This window comes from Triturus cristatus, chromosome 9 (genome assembly GCF_964204655.1).
Source record: "Triturus cristatus chromosome 9, aTriCri1.1, whole genome shotgun sequence".
Lineage (NCBI taxonomy): Eukaryota > Metazoa > Chordata > Amphibia > Caudata > Salamandridae > Triturus > Triturus cristatus.
In genome coordinates, this window is record NC_140592.1 from 937109393 (window position 1) to 937126641 (window position 17249).

The 17249-nt window shown below is 41.8% G+C and overlaps 1 protein-coding gene across 1 annotated transcript in view; it reads left to right on the forward strand.

Moving 5' to 3' along the window:
* Positions 1 to 17249, forward strand: part of ATXN3 (ataxin 3) — a 383732-nt gene that overhangs the window by 327464 nt on the left and 39019 nt on the right. The window contains exons 9-10 of the mRNA XM_085626512.1: positions 12392 to 12515; positions 16899 to 16981. Coding sequence (XP_085482638.1) covers positions 12392 to 12515; positions 16899 to 16981 — 207 coding nt within the window. The remainder of the gene's footprint in view (positions 1 to 12391; positions 12516 to 16898; positions 16982 to 17249) is intronic.

A 17249-nucleotide genomic window follows, 5' to 3' on the forward strand; every position in this document is an offset into this window, starting at 1 on the left:
TCACATTATTGAATAGTGGCAAGCCAACATAGGAACCCACTGGAGTGATTTGATAAATTAACTTAATCAAAATCCAACCAAGAAGTGTTCAGGATGAACATGAAAAGGGAAACTAATTAGTAAACATAACCTCCAAACATAAAATCTGCCAGCCACTCTTTTTCCATTTGTTTTGCACACTGCACTAGCACTTTATAAAAATAGTATACATCTACCACTATACATGCCTGTGAGAAGGACTATAGTTGAAATGCGTCAGGTGTTTTTTATTTGCACTTGATGTAACAGTTTGTAACTTGCATAATGTGAATACCTCTACACTTGTGCGGAAGTTCGTTGCAATAAGCAAGGATTGTGATAGTGATGTCGTTTTTGTAGATGTGTTCTTCATAATAAATAAAACAGATTAATATGTGTTCGAGGCATATGAGCTGCAGATCACACACTTAGGATAGTAGATCGCCATCTGGTGTTTCGCTCGGATGCTTGCAGGTTGTTGTTGTCTTCGGAAGAAGTCTTTGGTCTCGCGGTAGGTGACTCCTCCCCTGGACGACAGTGCGCATGGGCATCAACTCCATCGTCAGATTGTTTTTTTCTGCCATTGGGTTCGGATGCAACTTTTCCGCTCCGGTTGGAAATATCAATTCCAAGCTTCTTGAAGCGAAAAACTTCACAACAAAACATCGAAACACCTTCATCCTCGACATCGATTACATCGGCTCGATTCCGGACGTCGACGCGGGCCACTGGGCCTATCCACGCCGTGAGGCCTACAGCTCATGGAAAGGACTCCGTTCAAAAAATGCCCCCAGTGTGGAGCAAAATTTCCGCACAGTGACCACCACAAAGTCTGCAACCTGTGCCTATCACCGGAGCACAACGAGTCCAGCTGTCCAGCCTGCGCATCCTTTCAATCCCAAAAGACCATTCGGGATCGAAGGGCTCGACGCCACATCATGGCACAGAGACCAGCTCCGGAACCAGAGGACATCTTTGATGAAGGCCCAGATGTCCCGAAAGAAGATTCCGAGGATCTGCAAATAATTTCCGAAGCAGACAACTCAGACGACCCTATCACTCCTGGGCAACGTGTGAGTACCACTGCCCCTGCCCCAACCCCACCAAAACCAAAGGCATTGGTCAAGACTTCGCCTGCTGGCCCTAGTCGAGACCGAAAACATCCTTCAGAAGCCCCACCTCCGGGCTCGGCTCCGAAGAGAAATAAGCCTTCCGGTAGCTCGGGACCGAGCAAACCGCATGTAATTGTCCAATCGGCACCGAAGACAAAAGACCACTCGGCACTGAAATCGTCTCCGAAGCCCTCGGCACCGAAAACACCAAGGCCAATAGAGACACGGGCACCGAAGGTTCCCAAGCCCACAGATACACCTTCGGCTCCGAAAACCACATCGGCACCGAAACCATCGGCGGTACCGAAACCACCGGCTAAGGACTCTCATACGCCTCCTAAAGCCAAACACGCTACCGATCAACCAAAACTTCGATCGGAACCGAAAAAATCGGTACCAAAGACTGTTCCTGAAGGACAAGAACTTTTTCATCCAGACCCAAGGCAGAAAAAGATCTATATCAACCCCAAGACTGGATATGTCACCGCTGTGCTATGCAAAAAACGGAAGCTGGACACACCACCTGCCCCAGTTCCTGTAAATAGGAAGGACTCTTCTACTTCCCCTATCCCTCCTTCCTCTCCTATACTGCCTCCTATCCCACCCCCTCTGCCTACACCACCATTACATATACCCTCTCCATCTCAAACACAACCACCACAGGATGATTATGATGACCTAGGGGGTGGGGGTGATCCTAATGATCCGTTTACGGATCCAGACACCACACCGTTAGATGATTGGGCATTCCCCTTACCAGATATGCCTGACACTCAGCCATATCCCTCAAAACCATCGCCTCCTGACGATCACCTGGGGTTTGGACAATTATTAAATAGAGCAGCAATATACCACAATGCACTCAGAAGCACCAGAGGAAGCCTTCTTATTCAACACTTTCAAACAGTCTCAAAAGACTTTACAAATCCTGCCCATGATTAAAGGAGTCCTAAAACACGCCTCCAAAGTCTTTAAAGACCCCGTTCGTGCCAGGGTTCTCAACCCACGAATCGAAAAGAAATATAGGCCTGCTCCTGAAGACCCTAACTACATCAAGGGCCAACTCCCTTTGGATTCTTTGGTCGTTTCCAATGCGCGGAAACGCGCCAACTCCCAAACCACAGGAGATTCACCACCCCCAGACAAAGAATCCAAACTATTAGAAGCCTCTGGCAAAAGAGTAGCAGCACAAGCCGCTAATCACTGGCGATTGCCAACACCCAAGCCCTACTAGCACGCTATGATAGGGCCCACTACGATCAATTAGAGACTCTCTTACAACATCTGCCAGACCAATACAAAACCCAGGCAAATGACCTCATTCAGGAGGGAAAGCTAATTTCAAATGCAGCAATTAAATGTGCACTTGACGCCGCAGACACCGCCTCTAGAGCAATTAACACAAGTGTGCTCCTTCGACGACATGCATGGCTACGCATCTCAGGCTTTAAGCCACAGGTACAAACTACCATACTTAGTCAGCCATTCAATCAGGAGCAGCTCTTTGGGCCAGCAGTAGACGCAGCACTGGAAAAAATGAAAAGAGACACAAAGACGGCTATGTCCATGGGAGCATTACAATCTCCCCAACCACGTGGGTCCTTTCAGCTCTCCTTCTATAGAGGAGCCTCGACACCTCCTCTACATTCAAAACCGCCACACACGCATCCCCCAGTAGAGGATATTTTAGAGGCCGATACAGAGGAAACAACAAGGGGCGAGGTCGAGGTAATAATAACACTCGCACCTCCCCTGCCACAAAACAGTGACTTTCCTCCACTCCCCCCAGACCATTCCACTCCGGTCGGGGGAAGACTAACACAGTTCCTACCTGTCTGGAACTCCATTACAACAGACAGGTGGGTAAGACAAATTATCCAGTATGGTTACTGCCTGGAACTCACAACTACCCCCCTGCATATACCACCCAAACAGCGTTCTATGTCACAAGATCATCTTACACTCCTCAAACAAGAGGTTCTCTCATTGCTTCAAAAGCACGCAATAGAACCAGTTCCCTTACAACATCAGGGTACAGGGGTATATTCACTCTACTGCCTAATCCCCAAAAAGGACGGGACTTTGAGAGCCAATACTCGACCTCAGACCCTAAATCTGTATATCAATTCAGATCATTTCCATATGATCACTCTTCAACAAGTGCTCCCACTACTGCAACAAGGCGATTTCCTTACCACACTAGATCTCAAGGACGCCTACTTCCACATTCCCATACATCCTGCCCACAAGAAGTATTTAAGGTTTGTGGTGGACGGACAACACTAACAGTTTGCAGTCCTCCCATTCGGGGTAACAACCGCACCCAGAGTATTCGCAAAATGTCTAGCAGTAGTAGCAGCACATCTCAGACGGCAACAAATTCATATCTTTCCGTATCTAGACGACTGGCTAATAAAAGCCAAGTCATTCAACAAGTGTGTCCTACACACTCACCAAACTATCCAAACTTTACACAACTTGGGATTCACAATAAACTATCCCAAATCTCACCTCCAACCTGCTCACATACATCAATATCTGGGAGCCACAATAAACACCTCCACAGCCCGAGCATATCCCAATCCAGCCAGGATAGCCAATATGCAAGCTCTTATCGCAAAATTCCAAATCCAACACTCTTCCAGCAAGAGTGTTCATGCAACTCATGGGCATAATGGCGTCATGCATCTTCATTTTGCTTTATGCAAGACTTCAAATGCGTCCCTTGCAAGAATGTCTAGCACGTCAGTGGAACCAGGTTCACGGACAACTTACGGATCTGGTGTTGGTGGACAGCCGCACACATCGCTCTCTCAAATGGTGGAACATAACAAACCTCTCCAAAGGGCGGCCGTTCCTAGAGCCTCTTCCACAGATAGTGCTGACAACGGACGCATCGCTCACAGGATGGGGAGCCCACCTCCTCGGCCACACCACTCAGGGCAAATGGACCACTCAACAAAAAATGCTCCATATCAATTACCTGGAGCTGCTAGCAGTGTTCCTAGCACTAAAATCATTCCAAATACATCTCCAAAACAAAACTGTCCTCATTCGGACAGACAACATGACAGCCATGTATTACATACAGAAACAAGGAGGCACACATTCTCTCCAGCTGTCCCGGCTCGCACAGAACATTTGGAGATGGGCCATTCCCCAGAAAATATACCTACTTGCAGAACACCTTCCAGGGGTTCACTATCAGATTGCCGATCTGTTAAGTCGACAGACTCAACAAATCCACGAATGGGAACTACATCCCCACGTTCTAATACACTTTTTCCAACAATGGGGCCAGCCAGACATAGATCTGTTTGCCACACACGAAAACGCAAAATGCCCAACCTTCGCCGCCAGGTTTCCCCACCCGGAGTCAAAGGGCAATGCAATACGGATGAACTGGTCAGGCAGATTTGCGTACCCTTTTCCGCCTCTCCCACTCATTCCATTAGTGGTACGCAAGCTCAGGCAACAGTCTCTCAAACTGATCTTAGTAGCTCCCACATGTGCACGCCAACCTTGGTTCCCCACACTACTGGAACTCTCGCTAGTGCCCCACCAAAAACTGCATCTCTCCCCTTCCTTGTTAACCCAGAACCATGGAGAAATCAGACACCCAGATCCAGGTCAACTGAACCTGGCAATCTGGCTCCTGAAGTCCTAGAGTTTGGTTATCTCAACCTACCACCAGACTGCATGAATATTATAAGGGAGGCCAGACGACCTACCACTAGAGCCTGCTACGCTGCAAAATGGAAAAGATTTGCCATTTACTGCAGTAACAATCATATAAACCCACTGGATGAATCCATCCAGGACATCATTTGCAACCTGCTACATTTGCAAAGATGTAATTTGGCATACTCATCCATACGTCTCCACCTAGCAGCATTAGCAGCCCGCTTACAAAATAGACAACACTTATCACTCTTTAAAGTGCCTGCGATCAAAGCCTTCATGGAAGGACTAAAATGAATTATTCCTCCCAGATTACCACCCTCTCCAGTGTGGAATCTAAACATTGTTGTTACAAGGCTCATGGGACCCCCATTTGAACCTCTGCATAAATGCGAATTACAGTTCCTCACATGGAAAGTGGCTTTCCTTATCGCTATCACATCCCTCAGGAGGGTGAGTGAAATCCAGGCTTTAACCATACAAGAACCATTCTTACAATTACACCGTAACAAAGTGGTTCTTAGAACAAACCCGAAATTCCTTCCAAAAGTCATATCTCCGTTCCATCTTAACCAATCCGTAGAGCTACCAGTGTTCTTCCCAAATCCCGACTCGGTAACTGAAAGAGCTCCATACCTTAGACGTCAAAAGAGCCCTTCTGTACTACATTGACAGAACCAAATCATTCCGCAAAACAATTTTTCGTTGCTTTCTCACCACCACATAAAGGCAACCCCATTTCCAAATCCGGGATAGCTAGGTGGATAGTTAAATGTATCCAAATATGCTACCACAAGGCTAAACGCACACTAACGGTTCCCCCTAGAGCGCATTCCACATGCAAAATAGGAGCTTCCATGGCATTCTTAGGAAACATTCCCCTAGAAGATATTTGTAAGGCAGCCACATGGTCTACAACACACACCTTCACTAAACACTATTGTGTCGACGTGCAAGCAAAGCAACAAGCTTCTGTGGGTCAGGCTGTCCTTAAAACTCTATTTCAAACTGCTGCAACTGATACAGGTGACCACCGCTAGGGGAGATACTGCTATATAGTCTATCCTAAGTGTGTGATCTGCAGCTCATATGCCTCGAACGGAATATGCTACTTACCAGTATGCATCTGTTCTTGGCATGTAGAGCTGTAGACTCACACACAAAATAACTGGACATAACTGATATGCATCTTCACAGAAAATCCCCGCTACTAATTAACATTGTTATGAGAGAAAAAAAGGAGCATTATGACACATTAAAGGATTTGTCACTTGTAATTCAAGGCACACTTATCGGCACATATACTACACTATATATTTGTTTATTTTAGGAGGTGTTCAGATGGATTTTGGGAGTCCAAGTCCGAAAACATTCAACTGTCTTCTATCAGTTCAGTTCAAACACAAAGTTTATTTGGACCAATAGTCCTTAAACACATAAAATCTCCATAGATACAATCTCATATACAACTCATCTAATAAACATAAAATACATACATACAGAGTTCATTAATTGTTCCACCTTTCTGTATAAAATACCATTTATCATATAAATATCTAAGAGAAAGACTTTGATTCTATTCGCTTATGAGGATTTTTTTAAACTTTTGAGCTAAACTTCCCAATAGCACATGCTATATTCAAATTATACATTTCAGTTAAAAGATCTACTGCTTGCGAACGATTCTTAATATCATACTTTATAAAAATTGGACATAAAAACATTTTCCTTACATCCAAGACCTTTCGGCTGTCCAGTAAAATGTGTAAAATGTCACATGTGGTGCCCAGATTACAGGTGCACTTCCCTTTGGAATCAATCATAGCTCTTTTTACCCTGTCGTTAGCATAACGGGGATTAATACCAATCCTTAACCTTAGTATTTCTCTTTTAATCCAACGACTGGGGAGTACATCTATATATGGGAACTGCTGTTCATTTTGCCATTAGTTAGCCATGAAGCGTACAGATTTTTTCCTCATGGGACATTGTTGATTGAGATCTCGAGAAATTTCTCCCCCTAGTGCCCTGAGTTCCATCTTATCTACCTCAGTTTGTAAATTCTGTGGGCACAGCTTGACATTCATAACTCTACAGGCCTTAGTCCCCTTTGCCCACTTCAGCTCACTCTGCAATATCTCATTTCTGCACCCCTGTGATATTTTGTACTCTTCGCCACAGCCCAGACGCTGCCAGAATCTTAATAGAGCAATACATGCCATTATATCCTATTCTATTTAAGGGTAAATCCCTAGGCAGTCATGTGGTCAAGAACAGTCAAAGACTCGTATCAAGAACGAACATGATGCAATTAACTCAGTGTCAACAACAACATTACTTTAAAAAAATATATTATTTTTTATTAATCTCATGTTAAAAACATTTCTGGACATATGTATATATAACACATCTATGCTATAGAGCAAACAACATACAATATATAAGGAGACCACATGAATATAATACCAAATAACATACTACATAAAATCCACATATAAATCTGACAAAAAATTGATTAAGTTTGATAACATTGTTACAAAGACAGAGATGAAAGGAACAGTGGCTATAAGATGTATCTTCTTCAATGCACATTTCGGTGCAGCCTGCGCCTTCATCAGGAAAAGCCACAAACAATATCTATATATTTGTCAAAGATGGACTGTAGTTCTCATAAGTCGTCATAATTAAATACCTGAGCTGATAAGCAGAATAATTGAATCCTATATCGAGTTTACGGATATGTATACTTTTAGGGAGTCAGGGTGTATTCAAATCCAAACGATGAAGTGCCAAACACAGTAGGCTTTGTAACGCTTGATAAGCTGGCACAGTTGTGTGCCATCCAAAAGTCGATGTCTGGGAATAAATAAAGTATGTATGGGACTGCTTTCAGTCTGGTTTCTGTGATGGACACTGTAAAATGCTCGATAAGTTGGCACACGATGGGCAGAATGCGTGAAAATAAGTACTGCTCAACAGTCGATGTTAGTAGATTCAATTAGTTAAAACAGCCGGCAGGTTGGCGTCTTAGGATAACTTTACCCGTCAACTTTGGAACGATACCATTCCGTCACCTACATGCGTTACCCTAAGACACCAACCTAGGCAAGATGGAGCTGCTGAGGAGCACTCCAGAATAATACATAAATCCTTCAATAAATAACTCAGACTTGTATAATTCAAAGAAGGCCTTGGAAAAAAACAGAGTCAGTAAACATTGAACCATATGCTTCAATCGATATTGTAGATGGAGCCATAGTAGTAAAGTATGTTCCTCAGGCTTGGCTAAGCCTGAACTGTCGTACCAAAGACGATAAGCGCGGAAGTATACCATACTTGCCTATGTGCACTAAGAGAACCCCTTGTTCACCTCTGTGATTTGTGATCGAAACATACTGTCCTGATGAAGGTGGTAGTAATCTAAACCCACCGAAACATGCGTTGACAGACAATTAGGGAATCCGATATATGACAACACACCAGTGGAAAGTTTGTTCTTTGTGGAAAGTTTGTTCTTTGATTGATTCTCACCACTGTAGTTATGACTCTGTGTTTGTCATTCTAAACATTTGGAGTTCTCTGGATATATTTCTTCCTTTTTGTGTAGGAGTGTGTGGTGTGTATGAGACACTTATGGCAGATAGCATGAATGATGGATGTTTGTGTCTTTGGGGTTCATGGTAATGAATGTTATTGTAATTTTGTTATTATTCGTTTGGTATTTTTGTAAATTTACACTTGCTATAGTAATATGAATCACCTTTGTACTATGTTTGTTCTATTGATTGTCAAATGAATTAATGTTTTTATATGTATTTAAAAATGAAAGTCGATTAAACAAGCAAAAAAAATCTTTTTGTTCTTTCTAAAATATGACATCTTGAATATTGGAAGAAATAATACAAATCAGATATAACTCTTTTTACATAAGTATCTATCCCGAGTGGTTTTCGTTATACCCGCTCTTCACATGAGCCTAATGGAGGTTGCTTAGCAAATTTTTGCAGGACAGACAAAAGTCTTTTTCATTGTTAATTGTTCTTTTCCCCCCTACTCTTGGACCTCACACGTACTCTGGAGGGTACCTATTTCTTATATACAATCCTTGAGTCTTCCCAAAATTATTTTAGCAAATACCTTTTCTCCTAGTAGGTTGATTAATCTAAAGTTCATCAGATCTTTTATATCTCCCCGTTTATGGATGGATCTTATAATTGCCCCATTCCAGTTTTCTGGTATATGACCTAAATTAAGTATACCAAAGAATTTTTTTTTAAAGAATTCTGCCCACCAATCCGGCCTGGTCTTTATAATCACCACCGGGAGATTGTCTGGGCTTGAGGCTCGAGTCAGGGTTAAATTGACTATAGTTTTTTTGTTTTTTTTTAACGTTACTTGTTGTGGAGAGATCCTTCATAGCGGGCCATATTGTAATTCTCAAACTCTCTTGTTCAACCCATTTTCCATATATTTCCCTCGGTTACCTTACCAAATCGTCTTCTGTTACTACACAGTTTAAGGACCCCTGTATTTTACCAGAGCTTTCTTGAACCCACTACCAAAATCCTTTTATATCTTTTGATTCTATTGCTACCAATAGTTATACCTAACAACTCTCTTTATATGTTCTTTTTTTATTTCTGATGACCATTTTATATATTTTCCTTAGTTTCTGGAGGTTGTGGAGCGTCTCTGTCATACTTTCCCCTGAGTCTTCTTTCCCCTTTTCTCATACTTTCTTTTAATTTACAGCAATCTTCATCAAACCAGGTCTTCTCTTTGCTCTGGTTTCTCTTTTTCCTATAGTCACCCAATCTTTTTTTTTTCATTTTGACCCTTAGGCATTCCACTAGTTGGCTAATTATATTTTCTAACCATTCAATATCATTTATGTTGGGGATACTTCCTAGTGTTTGGCTCTGCTAAACGGCGACTAGTTTTTTGATATGCTCCTCTGATATGTGAGTTGTGAGTCGCCTTGGATAGACCATAAGTACGGGGAGGACTATATCTCTGTTTTTTGTTTGCTCCTGGTATTTTCATTTTTATTGGTTAGTGATCGCTTCCCTCCACTCTTGCCACCTCAAAGCCCTTGACTAAGTCTAAGTTCCAGAGATGCAGAAACATGATCCTTGGGGCATAATTGTTGGCTTATCTTAAATGTGCGATTCGCTGGTCGATCTGTCACCATTCTGCCATTTGTGCAAACTAAGCCCATTGAGCCCAGAATTTTTCCTAGAACCATATCTTGCGCTAGGAAAGATGGCGTTGTTTATCTTATACGATGTCAGCAACTCCTTGCACCATGGGTCAATCCTACCGGGGTCTATGATTAAAATCTGCCAACACAATGAGTACATCTCTCTGAAAGAGTTCGGTCAGGGCCAGTATGTCTTCTTTAAACCTTTCCAGTTCTGGATCATATTTCCTTTCTTTACCCTTCTGTATATAAACGTTTACAATGACATTGCCTTTGTATCGTGGGTCAGGGTCCAACAGGAGCACTCTACAGGCTATCTTGCAATTACATTTTACTTCCAGGGGGACTACCTTCCTAGCAATTTTTGTAGATATCAACGTTATTTGCCCACCTGATGGTCGTCCAAATGGCCTCTTCTTCGCTGATTTATTCTGTTAGACAAACCCTTGAATCATTGGGGTTTTGTTGCACAGCCAGGTTTCCTGCAAGCACATGTTCTCATTACTGTTAATAACTCCTTTAAAACTTTCCAATTTCATGATTTCTATACCCATTAACATTTCAGGATAGTATAGCCAGGCTGTGCGGAGACCCTACCTCTTAATCAGTCTAATTTAGCCAACCATTTTCCTCATTTACTGGGAATGCAAGGGCCTTATATCTATTTGCCACGGCTCGTCCCTCCCTATATCCCTCTCTTTTTTAGCCTCTTATGGTGATTTTCAAGATCTTCCTTAACATCCCAACCCGATCGATCAGCCTTACCTGCCTTGATCCTAACCCTGCATGATTCAAAAGATGTGGTTTATTGTGGTGATTACAGTCTAGCATTTCTGTCCATTGTACTAATCCAATTCCTTCTTTATGCAAATCGTACTCTGCGTTTACAAGTGCTGACTTCACCAACCATGGGTATAACAAAACTTTAGTTACTTTATTCCCCAGTCTGTTTACAGTAAATCCCAATTGTCTCAGATCTTCAGTGCCTATATTCCATAAACGTTCACATTTAGATTTAATTTCCTCACTTTTTTATCGCCTTTCCCATGACACATCAGTTCAACAAAATAACTACAGATCCTGTTCGATTCTATTTTCAATTTCTAGTTGGCCCCCCTTCGAATCCTCTCTCCTTTTACCTGATGGTCCAATTTCCTTCCCTCTCCGCATTTGATCTTTGCGGGCTACTATTCCTCTTTGCCCACCCATCTCATTGCTTATGTCCTCGTCACCCTCTTCCTTACTCATAGGGTATTTTTTTGGAATGTATTTTCCTACCCTTGGGTTCCTCAACCTCTCTCTCCTCCCTCTCCACCTTTTTTGGGTTACAAATAGCTGTTCCTCCTGCAGGGTATTTTTCCCCGAAGCTTTTATTGAACTCTTGTACCCATTTTCTACAACTACCTTCATTTTTTTTGCTCTTTCAAAGTTAGCCCCTTCTTTAGGCCTTTCCTCCATCTCCTTGTCCGCGGTATATATTGCTTATAGCTCAATGTTTCTCCCCGTTTCTTTATGATCATTGGATATTGCGATACAAATACGCTTTGCTCCTCCGCCTGCATGCTCCTCCGCCTGCGTGGGGGTACCATTCTTCTCCCCTTCCTGCTGACATTTATCTTCCCCAGATTGTTTATCCCCACCAAATTGCCTAACTATAGAGGACATGAGGTCTTTAATTTCAGTTCCCCCACCATAATTTGATACTGATTTTCTTGAGTTTTTAAAAAGTCATTATTTATTACTGATACCTCCAGGAGTCCTTGCAATGTCTTTTGCAGGATCAACATTACTTGCAACATTGAGTGACTCGAAGTTTCCGTGACCTCCAGGTTGGCTATGGATTGGTCCGAAGAAGGTTGGCTATGGATTGATCCGAAGAGTCATTTGCTCTAACAGGAGGCAATTCCATTCTTTCATCCTCCTCAAGATGTTCCTCTGTACTGTTATTGAACTCCTTACTATGAGAATCGCAGTCTACGCCCCTCCCCTCACCCTCGCCTTCTGATTCTCGATCTCCATAATAGGGGGGAGGAGTCAGGATGATGCGGATAGTCTTGGGTCCAAGAGTAACTCTGATATATCGGGATGAGTTAGGTATGGTGAGTCCAAGTCCAGGAAAACCAGACTGGTGGATGTTAGATATTTTTCCTTGCCCAGCTGTAATTCTGTTAACGGTTGATTCCTTTTAAAATGTTTTAAACTTCCACACATGAAAAACAAAATACCTTAACATAAATGATATGTATATTCACAGATCTGCTACTAATTAACATTGTTATGAGAAAAAAGGAGCATTGTGACACATCAAAGGATTCGTCACTTGTAATTCAAGGCACACACATTGGCACATATATTACACTATATATTTGTTTATTTCTAGGAGGTGTTCAGATGGATTTTCGGGAGTCCAAGTCCGAAAATATTCAACAGTCTAATATCGTCAGTCAGCCAGTATCGTTGTCTTCTGAAGAACTGCGTAGGAGAAGACAAGCCTTCTTTGAAAAGTAATAAAATGCATATTTTCTCAAATATTTATTTATTTTAATATACAGTGTATGTTTTGCAGACCTGGCTTAAACGTGTGAGTTGTGCTTGTAGCTTAAAGAGAAAATGGTTCCTGAGAATGCTATAGCAAAATTATTGCTCAACATTTCTTTCTGGCTCTCCTACTAACATTTTGTGTGTTTTTTATTTTATTTTATTAATTTTCAATTGCTGGAAGTTACAGCAGTTAACATTGTGTGCAACATTGATAGCATGTCCACGAGTCATGATATCTCTAAACGATAACTGGCTGAAAAACAATACAATAATAGCTTTAGTGAATCTGGGGCAATGAAGACGTAATTAGTTTGTGCAGGTTGAACAAAACGTTATCAACATAAGCAAGCATATAGTTAGCGGCTAGTCACATTAGTAATCACTTGTCGTAATGCAGGGGAGTCAGTTGAATGCTTATCTATAATGGCATGTTGAAAAGCGAAGTGTAAATAAAAGACCTTAACATTCCTATGGCTGTGTCTTGTGCTGCTGGTGTTTCCTTAAAATGTCCGCTCCATTGTCCATTTTCAACATGTTTAGAGTGTGTCTGCCTGTCTCCCGTCAACAGAGTAGGTTTCTGCTTTATTTTCAGCAGTGTTGAACACTTTACTTCTCTGGTTCTTCATCTTGAACACAGGGTGTGAATGTAGTAACAATAATTCTAAAAAATGAAGGACTGTATAGTTAGTCACTGGATAACTCATGGTTATGTGAGATGTTGATCATTTTCTTAAAATGCTTATGGAGCTTGAAATATTTTGCCAATCTTTTCTCCTTTTCTTTTTTGTCTAAGTCATGTGACTCCTGTCGGTTGCTGAGTAGCTCAAGACTGTGGGAGATGTAGTCAATTTTCATGAAGTCATCAAGCAATATTGTGGCAAAACTCACCAGAGTAGATATTAGTATCGAAAGTCATAACGTTGAATAGTGACAAGTCAACATAGGATCCCACTGGAGGGATGTGATAAATTAAAATCATCAAAATTCAACCAAGAATTGTTCAGGATGGACATAATGACGACAACTAAATATTAAACATCACATTGGATTGTAAAATCTGTCAGTCACTCTGGTTTCATTTGTTTTGCACACTGCACTAGCACTTTATGAAAATAGTCTACATCTCCTACTAATACATGCCTGTGAGAGAGACTTCAGTTCAAAATGCATCAGGTATTTTTTATTTGCACTTTATGGAACAAATTAATATGACAATCTGTAACGTGGACTATGGTTCTTCATCTTAAAATCATGAAATATGGTGTGAATGCAGTAACAATAATTCTCAACAAGCATTTGCAATGCAATAGGTGTCGCATTTCTGAGAGTTTAAGCAATTAGCATTGTAAATGACAATGCCTTTTATTTATGTTTTGAAAACCAAAACATTAACCCCTTCCATGCGGGGCGGATTCCCCCGCTGTGCTGAGCGCTGCTTGCGCGGGCGTGGTCATGACGGAACGGTTCCGTCATGAGCACAGCTCAACCGACGCTCATGACGGAACCGTTCCGTCATGAGCGTCGAAGGGGTTAATAAAAGGCAGTCATTTATAATGCCAATAGCTCAAACTCACGTAAATGCAAGACTTATTGCATTGGAAATGTTTGTTTCAGTTTATTGCAGGTTTGTGAGGCGACTAGATTGCTTTGACACTAGGTGAAACAGATGTGCTATTCATTGCACAGAGTAATCTATCATAATTCTTGCCACAATTTACTGTTCCTCGCCAGCACTAGCACCAGCACCAATGATAGAAACACCATCAGTACTCATTACTGCCTTAAGTACTTACCCCTGGTTAAGTGGTAAATGACATTCAGTCAGAGCAATTTCATGAGTTATGTCCCCACCCCCCCACCCTTTTTAGCAGCATGTTATCAGTAGTTGTGACTATGCGGGGCACAGTAGCAGGACCACTCGCTTTACATTTGCCGATAGCGAATTACTGAGCACTCACCTAAAATAACCTGCTGAAAGAAGAACTCTGTGTGCAAACGAAAGATACCGAGTCTCAACTGCTAAATAGGCAGCGGCTCAGTTTATAAAATCTATGCACCCAACATGGCGGCCGGGGGAGGGTGATACGAGGTTGCTATTGAGAATCAGCGCCATCACACTCAGTTATGCCCAGGAGACCATGAGGGCGGCTACAAAACTGCCAGTACCAAAGGAAATCCGGACTACAAACCCTTCATGCACAGACAACGTACCATGAAGAAGATACACGTAGCCTGCAAGTCTCACAAAACCCATATGGTCCCGCTATTCGAGGTGGCCTCACCATTTGTAAAATGTGCATAAGTACTGTGGAGAGAACTGAGTAAGCCGCCGAAGAGTGAGAGTAAATAACAGCGGCATCGCAGTGCGTGTGCTCCTACTAAGTAGCCAACCAACTGGAAGCTGAGGGGAAAATAAAAAGGGCGTGCCCGCTATTATTAAAAAAATACATTTAGCAGCAGGCCGTGATGTTCAAAGAAAATACATACAGCGATACTATGTGGAGCGGGGAGGGAGAGTTTTAAAAAGATAATAAACGTGCACAGGTTGTGGCCCCGTTGTGAGATGATGGGTTATGTGGCAATGGCGGAAAATCCATTACTATGGGGAAAACACTGCAGCCTTGAAAGTGCATAATTCCACAGGTCTTGATTATGAGGCATAAATTGCCACATTGCTTGGCAGAATTAACTATTCTCTCACCTTAACACACATTAAAGGTTTCACCTCATTAGTGCCAATTTAAACACTAGATAACGTGATTTTGTGCGGAGGACCGGAGCTGTAATATAAATGTCATTGCATTTTTAATGTTTGTCGCCTGTAGTACAATGTGCACATATGTACGGTTGAATTATTGGACATTTTAGCTGTTTGTAAATGTATACCGCATTGTAATGAATTTGTAATCTGTTTTGATCCAGAAACACATTTTTTTGTTGGAATCTAGAATGTATGCAGGAAATAGTTAATTATGTGGCATATAGGATCAATCCCTAACTAGGCAGAACACGAGCAGCCACAGAACCGCGTAACTCCATTGGCCCTGCACATATTTTAATTATTAATTTATGAAATGACAACAGAGACCTCTTCCCTACTACACCAGACGATGGCAGTCAAAGCACACAGAATGACAGAAACTGCTCAAAGAAGAAACACTGGTCTGAACAAATATGACAGATTCTTAAGAAGACTGCAATCAACTATGACCAAGCTGAGGAACATGAAAAAAGCATTGGCCGCGCGGCCGTGAAAGTGACACGGCCGTCAAAGTGAAAGTGATCGCGGGCTGTAAGGGTGCCTGCGAGCGATGCACTTAATGAGCCATGACGAGAGAGGAAAGCCAGATGGCGCCTCTGCACGTAACTGTGCGCGTAACCGTACGCTCTAGGCCACACAAAAAGCTGTGGTCGGCTTTTTAAAGCCCACTCATTTAATGTCTCGCCAGAGCAGCGCATCACTGGCTCAAGCGAGACCTAAAAATGAAGGACTAAACAATGAAATAACTAGAATACTGCCAAAATGATGCTGGATGAAGAAACCTGCAGAAATATAGAGATAATAGATTGAGCATACAAATAATAGATTGGGTTTGCTATTTAGTTGCTTAAAGGAAATTATTGAAGGCTTAGGAAGCAAATACATCATCTAGGGCAGCAAGCATGTAATGCCAACAAAGCAATCTGTGCATTATTATTCCTAGTTGGATTATTTTGATGTACTCATTAGTGAAATGGTCCTTTTAAGGAACTGAAACACGCTAGACAGGTGCTGTGCCCAAGTAGGTCCTCTAAATAGACACTTTCATGAACATTTTGAATAGATGGAGGTGTTCTACATGTCCCACGTTTTCCTTCCAATTTAGTCCACTCTTGGTGACAAAAGGAAAGCAGTGCATCTGTAGCCTTGCCAGTTAATATTACACAGCAGATAATGGTAAAACAGGAACAGAGTTCCATTAATCGTGGATTTTTCTTTTTTTTTTAAAGCGCAGGTACCTAATCCTTCCCCTAGATAGAAATTGTTACAAAAGTATTTTCAATTTACTTAGTTTTATGTTAGCGGTTAGATCAGTTTATTTTTGGGTATTCTAGGGAAAAGGAAAATGTCTACATTTTATTTATTCTGAGATGGGGCATGAGGTTTTACGGTGTTACAAGTCAATTTTCATATTGACCTGATGATGTTTTTGATGCCATAGGAAGCATAGAAACTGCATCTTGTAAAATTATTGACTGGATATTCCTGTAGAAATAATGTGGAGCCATTTCTGCAATATTTTCTACGGTTATGGTCTTGAAAAAATGTTTTGTATTGGTTTAGTTACATTGTCCATTTTATTCAGGCAGCAACAGCAGCAGCAAGCCCAGACAGAGGATCTACATGAGACGCCAACTACAAGTTCAAATGCACTGGGGATTGATCCAGGTATGGTGTTCTTTTCCTACAGTGTTTCCTTTTTGTAATATCATCCATTTCCAGTGTTCCACATTAAAGTATCATCTTTTGTATCAGATCTACACGTCCAGCTTCTCTTTTGTCTATGCCTTGATGTAATATCCTTGTTCAATCTAGTAGGGTAAGAAATGTCCACATGTTCATGGCTTTTGATCAAACGGTCCATTTTGCTATTTTGTGAGTTGCATTGAAGGCTGCAAAGTTACAGTGTTGACATCTCGAATGTATTAACTTTTTA